Source organism: Polypterus senegalus, chromosome 7 (genome assembly GCF_016835505.1).
Source record: "Polypterus senegalus isolate Bchr_013 chromosome 7, ASM1683550v1, whole genome shotgun sequence".
NCBI lineage: Eukaryota > Metazoa > Chordata > Cladistia > Polypteriformes > Polypteridae > Polypterus > Polypterus senegalus.
In genome coordinates this window covers 5,880,021-5,903,871 of record NC_053160.1, presented here as the reverse complement: position 1 = coordinate 5,903,871, position 23,851 = coordinate 5,880,021, and the positions used below count along the sequence as shown (strand labels likewise).

The window sequence follows — 23,851 nt, the reverse complement described above, 5'->3', positions numbered from 1 at the left end:
GCAATATCTTTCGTAAATATAACATTCATTTTCACGGTTATGACACCCAGCTCTAACTTGCTATGTAAACCAACCTTTTCTTTTCCACCATCTTCACTTATTGACTGCATTGCTGAAATGAAATCCTGGTTTTCTTCAAACAGTAACAAAACTGAGGTTCTCCTCATTGGCTCAAAATCATTAATTATCCAAAGTCAACAATCTTTCACTTGTTACTGATACCTCCTTTGTTTCCCCTTCACCACAGCTTAAAAGTCTGGGTGTCATCCTTGATCCTCTTTATCTTTCCAATCTCACATTAATAACGTCACCCGGTCTGCTTACTTCCACCTACGTAATGTTAATCGCATCCACCCCTCCCTCATGCCTCATACCACTGCCATCTTTGTTCACAGTCTTGCTACTTGTCATCTCTGGACTATTGCAATTCACTCCTCTTTGGTCTCTCTAATAAATCTCTCCATAAGCTTCAGCTGGTCCAAAATTCTGCTACTCGCATCATCACTCGAACCTCATCTACTCACCATATTACTCCGGAGTTGCAGCAGCTTCATTGTCTCCCGATTAAGTTTTCGAATTGATATTCAAATTCTGCTGATTACATTAAAGGCCTTTCATAACCTTGCCCCTCCATATCTGTTCGACCTTCTTCATGTTGCCATTCCCTCAAGTAACCTTAGATCCTCCTCTTCCTCCATCCATTTGACCGTCCCTTGGGAGGACAGCATTCAGCCGTTCTGCTCTCAAGCTCTGGAACTCTCTACCTATTGAGCTTAGAAATATGGAATCATTTTCAACCTTCAAATGTAAACTTGAAACCAATCTGTTTAAAATGGCTTTTCTTTATGACTGCAGTGGCTTTGTTTGGTTTTAATTTTTATATTTCCTGATGTTTTAAGTTTTGTTTATAATGTGTTTTTTATTTATTGTTTGTTCGGTGTGCTTGACTGCGTAGAAAGGCACCTTGTATAAATGTATTATTATTATTAGTTACTGTATATTCTGCAATTTCTTCTTATATACTACGCTACCATGGCTATTCGTTTGTCTGTCCAGGATTTTAAATCACCTGTAGCTCGCAAACTGTTTCACCGATTGACTTGAAATTTGGTATACATATACTACGTGACATGTACTATCTGCTTTCGGGGTGATGATTTTTAATTTTATTTTATTGTAGAATCAACTCTCGGCAGTGTGCAGCAGGGTGGCCATGTGGCGCATGCGTACGGGCGCCGTTCTCATTCCCTACCACCTTCGCTAATCATTCTTGAGGCAGATTGAAGACTTAAGTGCCGGATTAAGTGGAAAATTAAAGAAAACATACAAGTAATTGCAACACAAAAACTAACTCGAATCAGTTTTAACATGAAAAGATGCCGACGAATGAAGAGAAGCAGCGGGCCGCTAGGGTGGAGAAAAGAAGAGCTGCTCAGGAAGCATCAAGCGCATCAACCTCTGAGCAAATGAATGCTAGACGTACAGAGAAAGAGTATGAAAACTAGGGATGCTCAAGTCAAGTGTACAGTACGCCATTTCTGGTATCTATATATATATATATATAATTCACTACGGCAAGACTACCATGGCTGTTCCTTTGTCTGTCCAGGATTTTAAATCACCTGTAGCTCGTAAACCGTTTGAACTATTGACCTGAAATTTGGTACACATACACTACGTGACCTCTACGATCCGCAGTCGGGGTGATGATTTTTATTCCTCTTTTTAATTTTTATTTTATTGTCGAATCAACTCTTGGAAGCGCCCAGCAGGGTGGCTATGCGGTGCATGTGTATGGGCGCCATTCTCATCCCTACCACCTTCGCCGTCACTTCCCCTACGTCTTCATACCTTAAATCATTCCTGAGGCAAATTGAAGACTTAAGTGCCAGGTTAAGTGAAAAATTAAGAAAAACATACTAAGTAATTACAACACAAACACTGATTTAATCAGTATTAACGTGAAAAGATGCCGACAAAAGAACAGAAGAAGCGGGCCACTAGGGTGGAGAAAAGAAGATCTGCTCAGGAAGCATCAAGCACATCAACCTCTGAGCAAACGAATGATAAACGTACAGAGAAAGAGTCTGAAAACTATGAATGCTCAAGTCAAGTGTACAGTATGCCATTTCTGGTATCTATATATATAATTCACTACGGCAAGACACCCATGGAAAGCACGCCAGAAGGGGCGTGGATTCACTGAGCAGCCGGATACAATTGGACAAGTAAGACACCTATGGCGCACGCAGGAAAGAGCCACGCCCACCAACTCCTGGCACCTCGTTGACTGTTCATAGAGGCATGTTTCTCGCGGAGGTGAATCGCCATATGCAGCGTGTAAAACGGTTTGCGTCGGGTATCCCATGGGATCCTTAAAACAATCCTTTACAACTGAGGTTAAAATACAATGAAGTAAGTAGTCTTTAAAAACCGAGTTTTCGGTTACAACGCACGACCGCATGCACCATAGCAAACTGTTTTACACGCTACATACAGCTATTCGCATCCGTGACAAACATGTATCTTCTTAAATGTTCCTGAAGGAACACGGAAAATCCACGAGAGTCACAGGTGCATCTGGACTGTGCAAAGACGACAACGACTCAAGTGACGAGTTGGAGGTGGGCACATGAGCGATGGCGGTCCGCCAGTTTTCAGTCACGGACGATTGTGTGTTGGTTTGTTCCGTGCATCGTTACAATGTTGCTTTTCTTGCTGATTTATTACATTACCGATTTTTCAAATGTTAATTTTCTCCCTGTGCTTAAAAATCATTAAAGAAAAACGGCCTGATTATGCGGCGTATGGTACACCGCGGGTTGGCTAGTATATATATATTTAAGATGCTTCCAAGAACCACCCTTTTAATCCAATCAGAAGGCAAGAAAAGTGGATTTTCGTCTCTGAACCTGGAAACCGGTAAGAGATTTCATGATAATACCTCTACGTTAATTTCACACTTCCTATCAAAACACTGAAACTCACATTTGGAGGCCATAAACGTGTCCGACTATTAATGCACAAAAACATGTATCGCTAATGATAACCAACTGACATGACATTAACGTGAGTTATAACTATGACATCCTGCATATCGAGACTCAGAGTATTCTTGCACTTTGGGTACGTTTTCTAGAAGAGGCCCTACTAATTTCTGCATGTCACACCGCATCACATTTCGCACTGTCATGGTATTGTCGTGAATTATGCACATTTTTTAATAGATTACAGTAATCTCTCGCTATATCGTGCTTCGACTTTCGTGGCTTCACTCTATCGCGGATTTTATATGTAAGCATAACTAAATATATAACACGGATTTTTCGCTGCTTCGCAGGTTCTGCGGACAATGTGTCTTTTTACTTCCTGTACGTGCTTCTTCAGTTGGTTTGCCCAGTTGATTTCATACGAGGGACGCTATTGGCGGATGACTGAGAAGCTAACCAATCAGAGCACGCAATTAAGTTCTCCTGACTGAGAAGCAAACCAATCAGAGCACGCAGTTAAGTTCCTGTGTGCTGAATGCAGTGTTAACCAGGAAGTCTCGTCTTGCTCATTCAGCATCCACATGTTTCGCTGTGTAAAGAGTTAACTTTTGTGCTCTTTTGTGTTTATCTTTGTGCATAGGCAAGCGCTTCATTATGGGTCCAAAACGATCTGCTCCTGCTACTGCTTCAGGGGCCGTGCCCAAGTGCCAACGGAAGATGTTAACGACTGCCGAAAAGGTAAACGTTTTGGATATGTTGAAGGAAGGGAAAAGCTACACCACTGTAGGACGCCATTACGGCATCAATGAGTCCACGATTATTTTTATTTAAAAAGTAGGAAAGGAATATAAGATCTACGGCCGCAGTGTCCTTTAACCAGGGTGCAAAGCGAGCTGTAAGTGGATGTAATAAGGCGGTAGTCTGGATGGAATCTGCTTTAGGGATTTGGATTGAAGAACAACGGCGGTGCTACACAATCGCCTGAAGAGGCTCCTTTAGAAAATCTGTAACGCTCTCCTTTGTTGTGCAGTAAAACTAAACTCATCGTTATCGGACAAGTCATTGTGTCATTGTTGGTGAGTAACCATAATTAATTTTCTACTTACAGTACTTAGTACATGTACGTACGTTTAGTGTCACTGGACACACATTTACTGTATACTATTTTTCTGGCATTGTACGTATTTATTGCTGGTGGCCTGTCTATCGTAATGGCTGTAACATATGTGATATTGGAGACACTCGATATCTTTAAAATAATATTTAGGTTTTACTGTATATAAACAGTGTGTTTATATACATAATTTCAATGAATCTTACCTAATATCTAAGAGAATACAAAGGGATTATGCTGTATAACTGTGCGGGGAATATTTATAAGCAGTGTGGGAGAGTTTATAAGGGCTTAAAATATATAAAAATAACCATACAAACATATGGTTTCTACTTCGCGGATTTTTACTTATCGCGGGGGGGGGTCTGGAACGGAACCCTCGCGATCGAGGAGGGATTACTGTATATCGTTATATTTTGATAAACTCCACGTGTTATCTTGCAATAATTTAGCTGAATACCGTAATGAGAAAATCCAGTGCATGTTAGCATTATTTTTATTAAATTCGCACACAAGTTTATACAGTCCACACATACCAGTAACAGCATTTGATGTAACCAGACCCGCGTGGGGTTAGCCAGCCCTAGGCCCCACACACACCCCTAAGGCCACCTCTGCTCTGGAGTTATCCATTACTTGCTCTGGGACCATTTTGATGTGGGTACTGAGATCAGAAAGCTGGTATCAATACTGAAGTCAAATTTTTAGTACTGATTCAACTCTAGTGTCCTGTAAAGAGCACTTTTAAAATACAAAGGGCAATCTCGGAGAAAGATGCAGAAGAAAGTGGATAACAGCAAAAGACCTCCAGAAAAGGCTACAAACTTTGAAAGTCATGTGCGCATAACCAGAAACAAAAAACTGAACAAGAATGGCGTTTATGAAAGAACACCATGAAGAAAAGCACCTCTATAGGGAGGAATTGCAGCACGTCAGAAGTTTGCTACATGTTCCACCATATTTCTGGGAAAATATTCTTTGGACAAATGAGACAAAAGTTGAACTTTTTGGCACAGATACGCGACACTCTGTTTGGAGGAAAACGAGAACTGCACTTCAACACCAAAACCTCATCCCAACTTTGAAGCATGGCAGAGGCAACATCATGGTTTCAACCTGCTTTGCCGCCTCAGTGCCTCGCAATTATTGAGGGAACAATTAATTCAAAGGCGTTTAAAGACATTTAACAAATAAATGTAAGGACATCAGCCATTGACCTCAAGCTTAAGAGAGTCTGGGTGATGCAACAAGACAATAACCAAAACCACACAAGCAAATCGACTAAAGAATGTCTGTGTTTTGGAAAGGCCAAGTCGGAGTTCTGACCTTAAACTGACTGAAATGATGTGCCATGACGCTCAGGTCGTGTTTAACTAACATGATGGAATTCAATGAGGAGGCAACAAAAGGATACGATCAAAGTGGAGCAGATGATGTTATTTATGTGGACTTTCAGGAAGCATTTGATAAGGTGCCACATGAGAGGTTGGGCATCAAACTAAAAGAAGTGTCCGTTCAAGGTGGGTACTGTCGATGGGGGCAGAATTGGCTCAGACACAGGAAGCAGAGGGCGATGGTGTGAGGAACCTCATCAGATTTGGTCGCTATTAAGAGTGGTGTCCAGCAGGGGGCAGTGCTGGGACCGCTGCTATCCTTATATATAATTTAATACTATCCGTATGTATGGTGTTTGCGTCAATACCTCGACTCAATACAAGTTAGAACCCTATAATGGGACTCTGCCTCTGTAGTCAGAACATCACATGGCAAACGCGGACACAGCATTGCATGATTGGCTAAGAATGTTCGAATGCTTCAGTGACACCGCTGGATGGCCAAGTATAGTAAGTCGGTGTTGGTTTGAGCAGATAACAGTAAGTTCAGTTGGTTTTTGGAACGTTGGTTTGATGGGGCGTACATTCCAGGACTAACATCGTCGACTGACTTAAACCCTTCAACAGCTCAGGAACCGTAAGTAATTTAGAACGTATCGCCATTTGCTTGGTCCGTTGAAATCTATCTTTGGACAGTTCGGTTTTGGCATCCGTCCTTCAGACATCCATTGGCAAACTGAGTAATGACGGATGGGTATTAACAACGGTCATTGTTTAAATTTTAGCCGATCTCAGATCTACAATGACCACGCCAACATAATTATTACTCCGACTCTTGTTTGCCGGAAAAAATCAAACGAGGTGCGCCGAAGAGCTGAGTTCACGTCTCGCAGCCCCGTTTAAACAGGAAGCTCTTCATTACATCGGCCGAAAAGGTCAATTGTGAGCACAAATCAGTGCCGCCATGATAAAAAAATCATTTCAAGGACTTAAAAAAAAATAATAATTCTTTGCAGAGAAAGTATGGATTTCACAAACGTAGAATTTGTTGCCCGATTCGATCGGCACCCAGTCACTTGTTATAAAAAAATATAAATGATTTAGATAGGAATATAAGTAACAAGCTGGTTAACTTTGCTGATGATACCAAGACAGGTGGATTGGCAGATAATTTGGAATCCGTTACATCATTACAGAAGGACTTGGACAGCAGACAGGCTTGGGCAGATTTGTGGTAGATGAAATTGAATGTCAGTAAATGTAAAGAATTACACATAGGTTTGACTTTATTATATTTTTTTATTTTCTGGAAGTCCTCTGGGAGCCCTGATTTCCCTGTGGTGACAAATAAAGTATAATCCATCTATCTATACTACCAATAACAGAAACAGCAACAACAATATTAGATAGATAGACAGACAGAGAGATGTGAAAGGCACTATGTGATAGATCGATAGATAGATAGATAGATAGATAGATAGATAGATAGATAGACAGATAGATAGATAGATAGATAGATAGACGCGAGGGGGCGTCCGTCCTGGTTATGTTGGGGGCCGCGGGTAGAGGGCTTGGAAGCCCAGCCCTGTAGGGACCCGTGGCCACCGCCAGGCGGCGCCCCAGTGCCTATTTATCCCGGGAGCCCTGGTGTGGCGGAAGTGCCGGGGGGAAGACGACAGGGGACACCCAGACGGCTTCCGGGTGCACTTCTGCCACACAGGGGTGTGGCCAATTCTAATTGCCGGGAAGCAGCTGGAGCCCATCCGGGTTCCTATAAGAGGGGCCGCCTCCCTCCAGTCATTGGTGGATGTCGGGAGGTAGCGAGACAGAGCTGGGGAGAGGACTGGAGCGCCAGGAAGAGAAGGCACAGAGACTGTGAGCCCTGGACTTTGGGGGAATCGGTGCAAGAGGCACTGGGGTTGATGCACTACAAACTTGTAAATATTGTAAATAAACGGTGTGTTGGGTGAACTTAAGATGTCTGTCTGTGTGTGTCTGGGCCAGCTTTCACAATAGATAGATAGATATGAAAGGCATAATATTATAGATAGATAGATAGATAGATAGATAGATAGATAGATAGATAGATAGATAGATAGATAGATAGATAGATAGATAGATAGATAGATAGATAGATAGATATGTACATACACACATTTATTGGAAGAGAGAGAATCTTTGTGATTGTACCATATAACTAAAAATGTGTAATCATTCTTTCTTTAAACTTAACTTAAATAAACATGATTTGGATGTTACATTTAAACTGCACTAACCTCAATCTATTATATCTTACTTATTTTACTGGTCATGCACTTATTTGGTACTTGGAGTATTACCAACTTTCATTGCATTCATACACTATTTGATTACATTGAATTATAATATCGCTCATTCATTTCCAAAACAATAAAACATGCCCAGTTTAAACAATGTTTTCCTTATGTATTACTGCAGCTCTGGTGGTAGAAGGCAAGGGCTAGTTTAAGTGGCATGGCAACTACAGAAGAAACAAGATAAAGCATAAACATGCAATAAACATGAGTGGTCCACCGCCTTAGTTTACTCATTAGCTCTTCATTTCCTGATACGTCAAAGGAGAAATGCCTGGTACAGAAACGTCTTTCTATGATAAGGGGAAAAACTGAGAAAACAAACATTGTAACTTCTATTATAAAACCTAATTCTATATAATAGCTGGAGAACTAAATTACACTTCTCAGGGTGAGGGCTTTTTGGTCTTCCTCTGTGCAAATGTGAAATCGTTGCATGATTTAGGTTCAACAGTACATATTTGCACACCAGGAAAACACGCATATATATTACATATTTATATTTATCCATGTAGCCATTAATTTTCCAAACCCACTATACCGTGAGTTGGTGCACAGGGTGCAAGGCAGGAATAACCCCAGGACAAGATGTCAGGCCATCACAGGCTGAACACACACACACACACAGACAGACAGACACGGAGCACAAGGAGGAAACCCATGAAGACTCGACAAGGACATGTAAACCTCACTTAGGGAGGGCCCGGTACTTGAACCCAGTCTTTTACCACTGTGCCTCCCTTGTATATTAATTTATTTTTATATATTCCAAATAAATAAGAAAGAATATTTTTGCATTAGTAGCCTAAAAGCAAACAATTCAGTAATCCATTATATAAATATAAACATATGTAAAGTGTCAAATTAAAATTATACTTAATATGTGAAGACTCAGTGGTTAGTTTTGAAAACTAAACTTGCACATTAAAACAAACCAAAGTTGTACATTATACAATAGAAACAGCTAAATTTTTTAAAATCTGAGAAATATGGGTGTGGCTTCAAAAGTTAATGTTAGGCTGCTCGCCAGTAGAAATGATGTCATTTGGAGATTTAACTTTATGCTTGACAACAAGGAATGCTTAACATGTTGCTCCATGCTCATTTTAGCTTACCAGCAACAGTATGTCTCTCTCACACAGAAAAGTGTTTTCCAAACAACAATTACTTACCATGACACTACTTCTAAATCTCTTGAATCACGGCTTTTAAATGCAGTACAGCATTCAGTCTGAAACATTTCATATGGTTTCTAATTGAAGGGTTACATGATGTGCTTAGGCAGCAAACTGAACATATTTTTTAATAACAACTGCATACTGTTTAATGTTAAAAGTACCAGGCACTGTGAAATGTCTGAATAATATTTTTAAATAGTTGAATTCACAAAGTTTCTCTGTAAGCTGAATGTGTACTTGAAAACAAATGTTCACCTCATAAAAATGTTTAAATGCACATATTAAAAAACACGGCTCAGTTAAATTAGAACATTAGAACACTCTGGACGAGAACAGGCCACTCAGCCCAACAAAGCTCGCCAGTCCTGTCCACTTATTTCTTCAAAAACTCAAGTCAAATTTTGAAAGTCCCTAAAGTCCTACAATCTACCACACTACTCGGTCGCTTATTCCAAGTGTCCATCGTTCTTTGTGTAAAGAAAAACTTCCTAATGTTTGCGCGAAATTTACCCTTAACAAGTTTCCAACTGTGCCCCCGTGTTCTTGATGAACTCATTTTAAAATAAACGTCTCGATCCACCGTACTAATTCCCTTAATCATTTTAAACTCTTCACTCAGGTCTCCTCTTCAACTCTGTAAAGGCTCAGCTCTTTTAATCTTTCCTCATAACTCATCTCCTGTAGCCCTGGAATCAGCCGAGTTGCTCTTCTCTCGACCTTCTCTAGTGATGTTATGTCTTTATGGAGACCAAAACTGCACCCAGGACTCCAGATGAGGCCTCACCAGTGTGTTATAAAGCTTGAGCAGACCCTCCTGTGACTTGCACTCCACACGTCAAGGCGCTATATAACCTGACGTTCTGTTAGCCTTCTTAATGGCTTCTGAACACTACCAGTTGATCATGTCGAGTCCACTATGACTCCTTGATCCTTCTCATAAGGTGGACTCTCAATTTCATTTTATTTTAACCTCACTGTCTCTATCTACTGCACTAACTCCCTTCATCATTTTAAACACTTCACTCCGGTCTCTTCTTCATCTCCTTTAAAGGCTCAGCTCTTTTAATCTTTCCTCATAACTCATCCCCTGTAGCCCTGAATCAGCCTAGTCGCTCTTCTCTGGACCTTTTTCTTGTGCTGTTTTGTCCTTTATGTATCCTGGAGACCAAAACTGCACCCATGACTCCAGATGAGGACTCAAAAGTGTGTTATAAAGCTTGAGCAGAACCTCATGTGACTTGCACTCCACACGTCAAGGCGCTATATAACCTGACGTTCCGTTAGCCTTCTTAATGGCTTCTGTCTGGCAGTTGATATCATCAAATCCACTACAACTCTTTCTCAGAAAGGGTACTTTCAAGCTTCAGACCCCCCACTGCTTATCCAAATCTCACATATTTCCCTCTTACTTGTAAAATTTTACATTTACTTACATTCAATTTCAATTGCCACAAATCTGCCCAAGCCTATATGCTGTTCAAGCCCCTCTGTGAATGATTCAACAGATTTGAGATGATCTGCCAATCCCCCGATCTTGGTGTCATCTGTAAATTTAACCAGCTTGTTTCTTATATTCCTATCCAAATCATATTAAAAATAGCACCTCTTCTTTGGACCTTTTCTTGTGCTGTTATGTCCTTTTTGTAGCCTGGAGACCAAAACTGCACCCAGGACTCCAGATGAGGCCTCACCAGTGTGTTATAAAGACTTGATCAGAACCTCCTGTGACTTGCACTCCACACATCAATCATCACATAAATAACCTGACATTCTGTTAGCCTTCTTAATGGCTTCTCAACACTGTCTGGAAGTCGATAGCTTAGAGTCCACTATGACTCCTAAATCCTTCTCATAAGGTGGACTCTCGATTTTCCGACCGGCCATTGTGTATTCAAACCTCACAATTTTACTTCCTAGGTGTAATTATTTACACTTACGGACATTGAATTTCATCTGCCACAAATCTGCTCAAGCCTGTATGTTGTCCAAGTCCTTCTGTGATGATTTAACGGATTCCAAATTATCTGCTAATCCACCTATTTTGCTATCATCTGCAAACTTAACCAGCTTGTTCCTTATATTCCTATCTACTGTAAATAATTTATATATATTAAAAATAGCAGCGGCCCCAGCACTGACCCCTGTGAAACACCACTCTTAACATCGGCCAGTTCTGATGAGGTTCCTCGCACCATCACCCTCTGCTTCCTGTGTCTGAGCCAATTCTGCAACCATCTAAAAACATCACCCTGAACTCCCACTTCTATTAGTTTGATGCCCAACCTCTCATGTGGCACCTTATCAAATGCTTTCTTAAAGTCCAGATCAATAATCTCATAAGCTACACTCTGGTCGTATGCTTTTCTTGCTTCCTCATAGAATTCCAGCATGTTAGTAAAACACGACCTCCCTCTTCTGAGCCCACACTGACTGTTCCTAATTACTCCTGTCCTTGCCAGGTGTTGCTCAATCTTATCCTGAATAATTCCTTCCATTAATTTTCCTGTGATGCATGTTAAGCTTGCTGGCATACTGTTGCTTGGATCTGACTTTTTTATATGATTGGATGATATTTGCCATTTTCCAGTCCTTTGGAATCTCTCCAGTGCGCAGTGACTTCCTAAAAAAGTGTGTCAAGGGTTTATATCTGCACTTACTAGTCTCCTTAAAAACTCGAGGGTAAATATTTTCTGGTCCTGGGGCCTCATGTATAACGCCGTGCGTAGAACTCGCACTATAACATGGCGTAAGCACAAAAGCCGAAATGTGCTTACGCACAGAAAAATCCAGATGCAGGAATCTGTGCGTACTCCAACGTCCACGTTCTTCCGCTACATAAATCCCAATCAGCGTGAAAAGTAACGCTCGTGCACGCGCTTTATGTAACGCCCCAACTCCTCCCAGAATTACGCCTATTTGAATATGCAAATCAATATAAATCGCCCTTAAGCGCAGCCTTCTGTGAAAAGACAATGGGAAAAGCACGGGGAAAATATAAGAATTTCAGCGAATACCAAGTGGAGGCAAAGGAAAAACATACTATTTGTTCAAATAAACCGCGGTATAATCAACAAAAGGAAGTTGATCGAGTGACATAGCGTGTTGGAGAAACTTGAAAGCTCACATTCACAAATCGCACAGTGCTGGAAATAAAAAAGAAGTCACATATCAAAGTCGCCATGAAAAGCCGAGTTGTAGCCCACCGTCTGAGTGTCATATGAAATATTATTAGGGTACAGAGAAAAAAAAAAATAGGCACACAGTGGGGGAAAAAGCACGAAATGTCAACTTCAATCTCGACATTTCCACTTTAATCACGTAGTTTATTTTGTCATTAAAGTAGAACATCATAAACTTCATGTTAAAATCTTTTAATTAACCAGTTTCTCAAATCACATCGTAATTAAAGTAGCACGCTAAATGCTTTGTTTTGTATGTGATCTTCTACTCGTATGTGCTCTGTGTGTGTGAATCACTACTTGCTTCTTAAACCGGCTCTCTTCCTCCGACTGGTCACAGAGTCCATTACATTCGTGATATTACAGCTCTCTGAATAACTAAAATACTGAGATGTATACGTAATGTCATTTTCATGATGACAGGAGTTAAAGCACGTTATTAAACATGGGTTTCACTTCGATGAAATAATTTATTGCAGCAGTACTCAGGGGCGGCTATAGGCTTTGGGTGGCACTGGGCAGAGGAAGAATCGGTGGCTCCTTCGCCCGCCAATGTCAGTAAGGCAGCTTATGCACGGTGGATGGCCACGTCCGTTGCAAACACTGCATAGCCACCTCGTGCTCATGACACAAGCATTTAACTTTTGCCGAAATTTGTCGCTGCGTTTTTAGCTGTGTTGTTATTTTCTCTTTCTGTTTTATATTCAATATATATTGGCGTAGCCGTCACTGCAGTCCTTGCTTTTCTTTTCCCAAGTAACCGATCGCCACACAATCAGCTCTGTAATAGAGTTTAAGTTTAAAGAACATTGAAATATCTTCGTAGTACATGTTTAATTATTCTATCCTTAATGACACTCCCAGTGAAGAATATAGATTATTTAAATGAAGTTAAAGTTTTATCTGTATAATAAACATATTTTGCTGCATTTCATCTTAAAAATGATATCGTCATCATATGTAAATACGCGTTTTATAAAGTGGCTCAGGTTGTGTGATATTAGATAGATAGATAGATACTTTATTAATATTATAACTGTAGTACAAGTTTACAGTGAGGTGATTGTACTTATAAGTATTAACAGTTCTACAAGGTGCAATTGATTGAGTGCATTTAAAGTTCTTGGGATGAAACTGTTTCTGAACCGCGAGGTCTGTACAGGAAAGGCTTTAAAACGTTTTGCAGTGGCTGAGACACTAATAAACAATATGCGGTTAGTTTCTGTGTATTTATAAAGCCGCGTCATGAAAATAATGAGTAACCACACAGGAACAGTACCATTGCTTTGACGCTGGGTGCCGCCAGTTTGCAAAACCGAGCGGAGAACTTGCGTACGACAAGACATGAGGTACCGTGGAAAAGTGCGTGGCTTTACGCCAAGTGTAGGTTTTATACATCGCGATTTGAACGTGGAAAAGTTCTTACGCAACATTTCTGTGCGTACGCATCGTTTATACATGAGGCCCCTGGTGATTTGCTTGATTTCAAAATGACTATACCATGTGTAACAATTTTAACACTACCCCATTGGCAGTTCAGAAAACACACTTAAATTATATTTTCTCATATTTACCTTAAGAACAAACACTCTTTCTGGAGTATGAATTTCAAAGATCCCTTCCTCAGGCTCAGGTGGGTAGCTGAAGACGGCACTCGTGAGGTCAATGCTTCCCAAAGGATTAACGTCCTGAGAAGTCCTGTAATAATAAAGCTGACATTTCTTCTCCTCATAAATGAACCAGCGGGATTTCCATTGTTTCAGAGGTCCTCCTTGTTTGTTCAGATACCCGCAGAGTTTTGTGGTTGAAATAGTCAATGGTTTCTTCGTTAACCTCTTTTCTGGGACATTCCCTGTTTCAATTGAAAAATCCATTTCATTCTGTTGAACTCCACTTATCTCTTGTATGGAAGAAATCTCTCCGTCTAAGTCTGTCTGGTGAGGAGCTGAAGAGACTGCAACAGGCAAAGGACTTTTACTTTCACATTTGTTCTCCATTCCCATCAGTTGACGAAATTAATCTGTGTGGGTGAGAAAAAAAGAATTACATTATTTCTGTAGGTACAATGTCTGAAGATGAAAGCAAAATTATATATTTCTTGGCTTTTTTTTCCTGTCATGTTTAATATAATAAAAGATTACCATATACTGTATACTCACGTATAAGTTGGGTCTTGAAAACAAAAATCAATCATAAAATCAGATGCCAACTTATACGCCCGTTCAAAAATACGATACTTAATTTTTAATCTTCTGTCTTCCTCCAATCTCGCACCACTTTCTCCGACACATCGAATTTTGTTGCAGCCATGACTGTAGACGAAAACTGAAGTCTCCAATGAGAATATGGAAATTCCAAAGAGATAACCTCAGCTTGACTGTGTTTGGGTAGCAGTTTGTTATAAATTGTATTTCTGTTAATACTAGAACATCATCTGGCGGCACGGTGGCGCAGTGGGTAGCGCTGGTGCCTCGCAGTTAGGAGACCTGGGTTCGCTTCACTGCATGGAGTTTTCATGTTCTCCCCGTCTCTGCGTGGGTTTCCTCCCACAGACATGCAGGTTAGGTGCATTGGTGGTCCTAAATTGGCCTTGGGGTGTGTGTGTGTGTCCTGCATTGGGCTGGCACCCTGCCTGGGGTTTGTTTCCTGCCTTGCTCCCTGTGTTCGCTGGGACTGGCTCCAGCAGACCTCCCGTGTCCCTGTAGTTAGGAAATAGCAAGTTGGAGACTGACTGACTAGAATATTACCAATATGAACAGAACTGCCATTCTATTATTGTCATCTTTTAAATTTATGTTATTAGAGGACTCTTAATAATTCTTAAAGTTTATTTTCTACAACATTTCAACCCAGCCATAGGGGATGCACAAACCAGTGTATTTCTTCATGCCGGTCCCAAGCCCGGATAAATGGGTAGGGTTACGTCAGTAAGGGCATGCGGTATTAAATTTTGACAAATCAATATGGAGACCACAATTTTGGATGATCCGTTGTGGCAACCCCTAACGGGAGCAGCCGAAAGAAAAAGAAGAAGAAGATTTTCTACAACATTTCACCAAATGGAGTTTTTATTTTCCTGTCCTCCCTGGGGCATCCGGATAAGCTGCCTCCCACATTTTGCCACCACTATATTTTGCCCCGGTATTTATGTACATATCTATAATTGCAATTAAAAATTTAATAAACCTTAACCAACATTAATAAATAAAAAAAGTTCACTTAGGCAGTATTCTTACACGACTCACAGATCAACATGTTCCACTGTAAAATCGTTTGGATTCGTTTAATAAAAATAAAAATGTATACATGTTTAAAGAGCTTTTCATTTAAGTGATGCACTATTGCTATCTTTTTTATCATCTTGCTACAAAAATGTTCAAATTAGGAAGGTCAGTTTTGAACGCTGAGAACGATTATTCACTTTATTTTTTCTAGAAACTTCACACTCAAAACGTCTGGGTATGGATATTAGAAGTTACTGGGGTGGGAGAGAAATATCATGGAGGCGAAACATGCCAAGGCGAAATGTGAGTGGTGAAATTTCTGTTAACCCTCTCTGGCCATCTGTTTACAAATTTTATTATTACACTGGACATGACAATTTTCTTCTTCTTCTTCTTCCATTAGGGATCGCCACAACGGATCATCTTCTTCCATATCTTTCTGTCCTCGTCATCTTGTTCTGTTACACCCACCACCTGCATGTCCTCTCTCACCACCTTCTCTTAGGCCTTCCTCTTCTCCTCTTCCCTGGCGGCTCTATCCTTAGCACCCTTCTCCCAATATACCTGCCTTTCCCGAGGTTTCTTCCATTTTTCCCTACAAGGTTTTTATTGGGAGTTTTTCCTTGTCTTCTCAAGAGAGTCAAGGCTGGGGGGGCTGTCAAAAGGCAGGGCCTGTTAAAGCCCATTGCGGCACTTTCTGTGTGATTTTGGGCTATACAAAAATAAACTGTAATGTAATGTAATGTAATACCCCTCATCTCTCCTCCTCACATGTCCAAACCAACGCCATGTCGCCTCTCTGACTTTGTCTCTCAACCTGAGCTGACCCTCTAATGTCCCCATTTCTAATCCTGTCCATCCTCGTCACACCCAATGCAAATCTTAGCATCTTTAACTCTGCCACCTCCAGCTCTGTCTCCTGCTTTCCGGTCGTGACAATTCTCTGCTGTTTAGATATTTATAAGAGTTTTGTAATCTTTTATTTAGTCATTATTATTGCAAAGCACCTTTCGTCTATGAAGATGTACTATATAAATAAATATTGCTGCTGCTGTTGTTATTAATAGCAGATGATCATGTTGTAGGGTAACGTGATGACCCTCAGGTCTCTTCAGGACTTCCAGCAAGCTTCCTTATAGACAGACTGTGATGCCATAATTAGACGAGGTGCATTCCAGTGCTTTTAAAGGAGCAAACACATTCCATATATTATTCCATTGAATCCTAGCATTAAGCATGAATGTATTTATTTATTAAGGACTTCTCTGTTTCATAGTTAAGAGGTTTACCATGCTTTAAGTATTTCATGAGTTAATGCTGCCTGTGAAATTGCTTTTCACATATTTAATAATTCACTTTAACAAAACATTACAGCTAGCAAGGAGTGTTCTCATTGAACAGCGACAGTCTGTATTATGTATAGCACCATTATTTATGTGTGTGTCCATTTTACATTTACCTTATAATTTACATAACATGCAATACATGCATATAATGGAAGGATGTTATTAAGTTAAATGTCTTTCAGCAGCAAAAATGATTGTAAAAAAACTATTCTGTACTAAAAGCTACACAAAACTACATCCTTATATTGTTGTAATCGATAAATCTACTCTATATATATATCAAATCCTAAGCCTAAAAGTGCAACGATTTTGTGCAACAATTTTATGTCACGCTTTAAATTGGGCTTATGTTAACACCTACATATACACAAACTCACCTAAAGGACTAGGAATGCTCAAGTCAAGTGTATTCACTGCACGTTATCATGCAGTGCGCCATTACTGGTTTGAATTTCCCCTTGGGGATTAATAAAGCATCTATCTAATATTTTACTTTAAAATCCAGTGTATTTACTGTTAAAATCATTTTGAAAATTCGAGTTCGTGGGACCCAGAAACGGATTAATCCAGTTTATATTATTATTATTATTAGGACCACCATACTAATACGGTGTTTGACCCCCTTTCGCCTTCAGAACTGCCTTAATTCTACGTGGCATTGATTCAACAAGGTGCTGAAAGCATTCTTTACAAATGTTGGCCCATATTGATAGGATAGCATCTTGCAGTTGATGGAGATTTGTGGGATGCACATCCAGGGCACGAAGCTCCCGTTCCACCACATCCCAAAGATGCACTATTGGGTTGAGATCTGGTGACTTTGGGGGCCATTTTAGTACAGTGAACTCATTGTCATGTTCAAGAAACCAATTTGAAATGATTCGAGCTTTGTGACATGGTGCATTATCCTGCTGGAAGTAGCCATCAGAGGATCATGAAGGGATGGACATGGTCAGAAACAATGCTCAGGTAGCCCGGAAACAGGAAACAGAAAGTACATCAACCGCTGAGCAAATGAATGCTAAATGTACAGTACAGAGAAAGAAAGAGAATGAAAACTAGGAATGCTCAAGTCAAGTGTATTCACTGCACGTTATCATGCAGTGCGCCATTACTGGTTTGAATTTCCCCTTAGGGATTAATAAAGCATCTATCTAATATTTTACTTTAAAATCCAGTGTATTGACTGTTTTTTTTTTTATTAATTTTATTGCACTCATACAAAGCAATCAAGTTTTAACAAAAAGAAAAATAGAGTTAAGAACAGATCGATCCCCACCCTTGAGAGAGAGAGCAAGCCAAACGGCATAAAAATTTTACAGCTTTTAAACATACCTAAATTAATAAATTCTCTATGCTTCATGAACTTATTTTAAAATATTACTGATTAGATCCTGCCATGTTTTGAAAAACGTCTGTACAGATCCTCGAACTGAGTATTTGATTTTTTCCAATTTCAAATAGTATAACACATCGGTTTCCCACTGACTTAAAAGAGGAGAGTTTGGGTTCTTCCAGTTTATCAGAATAAGTCTGCGTGCCAAAAGTGTAGTGAATGCAATCACAATAAGTTTGTCTTTCTCCACTTTAAGCCCCTCTGGAAGACCCCCCAAACACAGCTGTTAATGGGTTAGGAGGGATTGTGAGTCCAAGACTGTCTGAGAGGTAATTAAAAATTTTTGTCCAGAATAATGCTAATTTGGTGCAGGCCCAGAACATGTGACCCAATGAGGCTGGGACTTGGTTGCAGCGTTCGCAGGTTGGATCATGCCCTGGAAACATTTTGGAGAGTTTTAGACGAGACAGATGTGCTCGATAAATAATGTTAAGTTGTATAATTGTATGCTTTGCGCATATGGAGCTCGAGTGAATTCAGTGTATTTACTGTTAAAATCATTTTGAAAATTCGAGTTTGTGGGACCCAGAAATGGATTAATCCAGTTTCTATTATTATTATTAGGACCACCATACTAATACGGTGTTTGACGCCCTTTGCCTTCAGAACTGCCTTAATTCTACGTGGCATTGATTCAACAAGGTGCTGAAAGCATTCTTTAGAAATGTTGGCCCATATTGATAGGATAGCATCTTGCAGTTGATGGAGATTTGTGGGATGCACATCCAGGGCACGAAGCTCCCGTTCCACCACATCCCAAAGATGCTCTATTGGGTTGAGATCTGGTGACTGTGGGGGCCATTTTAGTACAGTGAACTCATTGTCATGTGTCAAGAAACCAATTTGAAATGATTCGAGCTTTGTGACATGGTGCCTTATCCTGCTGGAAGTAGCCATCAGAGGATCATGAAGGGATGGACATGGTCAGAAACAATGCTCAGGTAGCCCGGAAACAGGAAACAGAAAGTACATCAACCGCTGAGCAAATGAATGCTAAATGTACAGTACAGAGAAAGAAAGAGAATGAAAACTAGGAATGCTCAAGTCAAGTGTATTCACTGCACGTTATCATGCAGTGCGCCATTACTGGTTTGAATTTCCCCTTGGGGATTAATAAAGCATCTATCTAATATTTTACTTTAAAATCCGGTGTATTTACTGTTAAAATCATTTTGAAAATTCGAGTTTGTGGGACCCAGAAACGGATTAATCCAGTTTCTATTATTATTATTATTTTAAAGGGGAAAAATTGTTTTGGAACTCAAAACGGGGTTCTCGAATGGATTAAGTTCGGATTCCAAGTGTAATACATTTAAAACTATTTTAAGTTTTTTCCATAGCTGTTAATGCTTAGTTCTCTTTAGTGGTTTTTCTATTAATTTGCCTTTTGTTCCATGTAGTTTGCTCCTTAGTTCCATCCATCCGTTTTCTAAACCCATTTTATCCAGCGCAGGACTGCAGGGAAGCCGGAGCCTATTACAGCAACCATAAGGCACAAGGCAGGAACGATCTCTTTGGACAGGACACCGGTCCGTTGCAGGATTAACACACACACACACACACACACAACTACAGGGTGGTCCAGATCTAATTATGCAGATCCAGATCGTTTGGATGGCTTTGATTTATGCGGGGACGATTACAGTTCGGCGTGAAGACGATTCTTCATGTCATCAGTTCGCACACTTCTTGATGGTCCGGGATTTTTTTGGGTGATTTTCTATGTAATAAACTTAATAAGATATAGCATAATAAAAATTGCATAATTAGATCTGGACCACCCTATCGGGCCAATCCACCTAACCTGTAGAACTTTGGACTGAGGTAGGACACTGGAGCCATCCAGAAGAAACCTATGCAAGCATAAAGAGAACATGCAAAGTCCACACAGGGAGGGCCCAGGACATGAAACCCATACTCCATGTTGAGAGGCAGCAGCTCGATCACTGCAAAACCGTGCTGCCCTTCTCCCTTAGTTGTATCCTGATAATGACAGTTAACAATGAGAGAAACAGACACCCATGAAAAAGACACTGAATATTAAAAGGCTGCTTTAGAAAACAGATGATGAGAATTCTTTACGTTTATACGGCACTCTTGTCACTACTCAAAGTGCAGTTTCATAGGGAGTGGGGAGCCATTTTAACCACCGCTAACATGTACTATCCACCTGGACAATGTGACGACAGCCATTTTTGCGCCAGTACAGTCCCCACACATTAGGTATCACATGCTGAACCACTTTCCTGCAAAGACAAGTGTGCATGTAGAATGTGAATTTCCCCTTGGGATTAATAAAGTATCTATCTATCTACCTAGAATCTCATACTGACCGTTAAGTATCTTGCACTCTGCACTTTGACATTCTTTGATATCCTTCTGCTGTGAAACATTCTGACTTGTCATTTTTTACACATGCCTTAAACAACTATTATCATACACTGATAATTTCTGTATTATCTACTATTCATTACATATTTATTGACTATATTTATGTATCTAGATTGCATAATGCCATACGTTGCATCAACATTCATATTGCTGTTACTTCTTTGTTTTGTCTTTGCACAATGTCTTGTCTTGTTTGTGTTTTAATTTTACATTCCGATTTTAAATGTAAATTGTAATTCTATTTTTAATTTCATTTTAATTTTTTATTTGCACTTCACGCTGTTACACTGTAGACCCTGACTTTCGCAATTTCGTCTATCTATATGCTTGTATATGGTTGAGATGACAATAAAGTTCACTTTGACTTTGAAGGGGTGATTAGGGGGACAGAATGACTAGAGCATGGAGGGCAGTTTAGCCTGGATATCAGGGCACACCCTGCTCTTAACAAAGGATGCCCACAGAGAGTCAGGAACTCAATTTACATCTCATCCAAAGGATGGTGCCATTTGTCCATCACTGCACTGGGGCCCACATTCAGACCACAGGGTAAGCGCCCCCTGCTGGCCTCACCAACGCCTCTTCTAGCAGCAACCCCAGCTTTTCCTTGATGATCTCTCCTTCAAGTACTATGCAGGCCCAAAGAAGCACAGCTTCAGGTGGACTACCTCTTCTGAAGTAGACATGGTATGGACAGATGAAAGTAATTATTTCCGTGTCAAACCCACTAACACGCTCACTAGTAAATAATGGATTAAATAACCAGAACACCTGGATAAAGGAGAAAACCATGATGATGGTGAAAACCTTCAAAAGCAACTTTAACACTTTGAGGGCTGAATATTTTCATCAAAAAAACAGTTTCTGAAAAGCAACAGTTTCACATAGAAATCAACATAAAACATATGTTGCTGCATGCTGTGGCTGCCAGTTTGCCAAGAATGTGTGGCAGGCTTGCTGCCAGGCTGATTTCGTGTGGCCGGGGCAGCAGCAGCAGCGGTCACAGTTATAATCTGGTTTCTACCTCTTATCATTGTTAAGTGGCAGTCCTCCCTGGCAAACATTGTCAGTACCAAGATTAGCCGGGGACCAATCAGCTGAAGCTGGAACCTCACATTCGTTTTTGATCACTTGTATGAAAATCCCAGTCCGGCAAGTCATAGTCCAGTTCAAAGATAATTGGCAAAGCATCGTCCACCGAGTATTTTGCTTTACGCATCCGCTTTGGGCTCTCGCCAGATGTCAGTGCCATTTTTGACGTTGTTTGCACCTTGCTACTCGCACAAGTGCAGCAAATCTCGATCAAACCAATAAAGCTATTCTATCTAGCTATGCTAACTTTCCTTCTAGCAACGAGAATCCAACTAAAACATAACGGTTGGTTTTGTCACCGTTTACAGTTAATTACCATCGTCAACTACTCCTTTTGACAAAAGTCAACATCAGCCCTGAAACAGTTAAAAAGAAATAACACCAGATTATCCCTAAGTAACATACATACCGGTAAATGCTTGGTAAATTCTAATAAGAATTCACCAAACCCATGAAAACTGGAACAGCATATAAAGTACGCACGGAGGACACTACTGAGGGCTTTGACCGAAAGACACGCGAATCAAGCGATTTCTCTAAAGTCCGCATAAAGAAGTTGCCAAGGTTTGCTAGATAGAGCTTGACTGAACAAATGCTGACCGCTGGCTCGGTTTGCGGCACATTTGTGTTAAATTTTCTTGCACAGACAGACATACAGGATAGAACGAAGGACGCTATGAAATATATTGAGATAAATCCTCAAGAAAGGAATGAGACGTGTAATATAAATTGATGGGGTAACCTGCGTTTATACTACACATCAATTTTTTTACGTACAGGGCAACTGATGTCGCTTTGAATGTCGCGAACTCCTAATTTTGACACTTACGCGTTTGCCTTCTATTCTTTTTTTTGTCTCTCTTATCTCTTTCTGTTGATGCGGCGTTTTGCGAATCGTACGAGGAAGGGCCAGCTGCAGGAAACCTGTCAGTTCAGCGCGGCTCCTAAATCGCGGTGCCCGAGGTAAAATTCCAGCAGAATGTGAAACAACTCTCGAACGTCCAAGTATCTTTACCTTGGCACTGTGAAGTTGCGGCGGTCGGCTCATTTAATTGATAAGCTGATTAGTAAAGTGGCTCGTGACGGTGCTGCCCTTTACACGTAAGCCAACATATACAAATAAAATAAACTCTCTGAATCTCGAGAATGTAAATCACGCGCCTATATAAACGCTGCAATAAGGAAATAAAGCTGAAAGCTTACCGCTGAACCTTGAACGAAAACCGGACAGGTGCTGTAGCTTTCCTTCTGCCTGCGCGTATCTCCTCACTCGATTTTCATTAATGTGTTCTTGCAGTGACGCATGGCTACCAAGTTTAAAGAAAATAAAAGACGCTGACTAACATTAGTATTCTTTTGGCCGGTCGGTTCACAATCATGGTACATTCCATTACAGTCCTTTTCTTTCTCTCTTTCTTTCTTTCTTTCTTTCTTTCTTTCTCTCTTTCTTCTTCTCTCAATTCCCGCCCATAAGGCGTGCCCATCCTGCTACACATTCCTTTTAACAGTTTCCTGTAACTCAGCCATCTGTCAAAACGAACACCGACACGAGGCGCGGGCGGGTAACTACCTCGGGGTCACGCGGCTCGCCCTTGAACCTCCGAACTGGGACTGCGCGTACGCCAAAATTCAGCCGCCTTGGGCACGCATCAGGAGCAGCTGCTGTCCGAAGCGCCGGTGCCGGTTGTTTCTTTTTATTTAATTGAACTATATAAGTGACACGTTTGCAAAGCAAACACAATTACCTTAACCGACCTATAAAATAATGAGGTGAGTGATAAAGAATGAACAACGAAATGTGTGTATTTCGGTTTGTACTGTACATGTTGTGGTTCGGATCGACGAAGAGTCCAGGAAAAGCAAAAACATCCTGTCGTCGTGTACAACTGCTGCATACTGCCACCTTACACGCCTGTCGTTGACAGAGAGCAGCTGTTGTTGTTTGACTTTATTATATTTATTTATTTTCTGGGAGCCCTGATTTCCCTATGGGGACAAATAAAGTATAATTCATCTATCTATACTACTAATAACAGAAACAGCAAGAACAATATGATAGATAGATAGATAGATAGAAAGGCACTATATAACTGACAGATAAACAGATAGAAAGGAACTATATGATAGATAGACATGAAAGGCACTATACAATAAGTAGATAGCTAAATAGATAGAGTGAAAGGCACTATATAATAGATAGGCAGACATACTTCCCTTCATTCTATCTGTCTATGTTAGATAGACAGATAGATAGAAAGGCACTATATAACTGAT

The 23,851-nt window shown here is 40.4% G+C and overlaps 1 protein-coding gene across 1 annotated transcript in view; it reads right to left on the bottom strand.

The window, feature by feature from the left end:
- Positions 1-23,352, bottom strand: part of tbc1d2 (TBC1 domain family, member 2) — a 146,362-nt gene extending 123,010 nt beyond the window's left edge. The window contains exons 1-2 of the mRNA XM_039758180.1: positions 22,781-23,352; positions 13,703-14,148 (exon numbers count right to left, since the gene is read on the bottom strand). Coding sequence (XP_039614114.1) covers positions 13,703-14,131 — 429 coding nt within the window. The 5' untranslated portion in view covers positions 14,132-14,148; positions 22,781-23,352. The remainder of the gene's footprint in view (positions 1-13,702; positions 14,149-22,780) is intronic.
- Between the last annotated feature and the right edge of the window lie 499 nt (positions 23,353-23,851).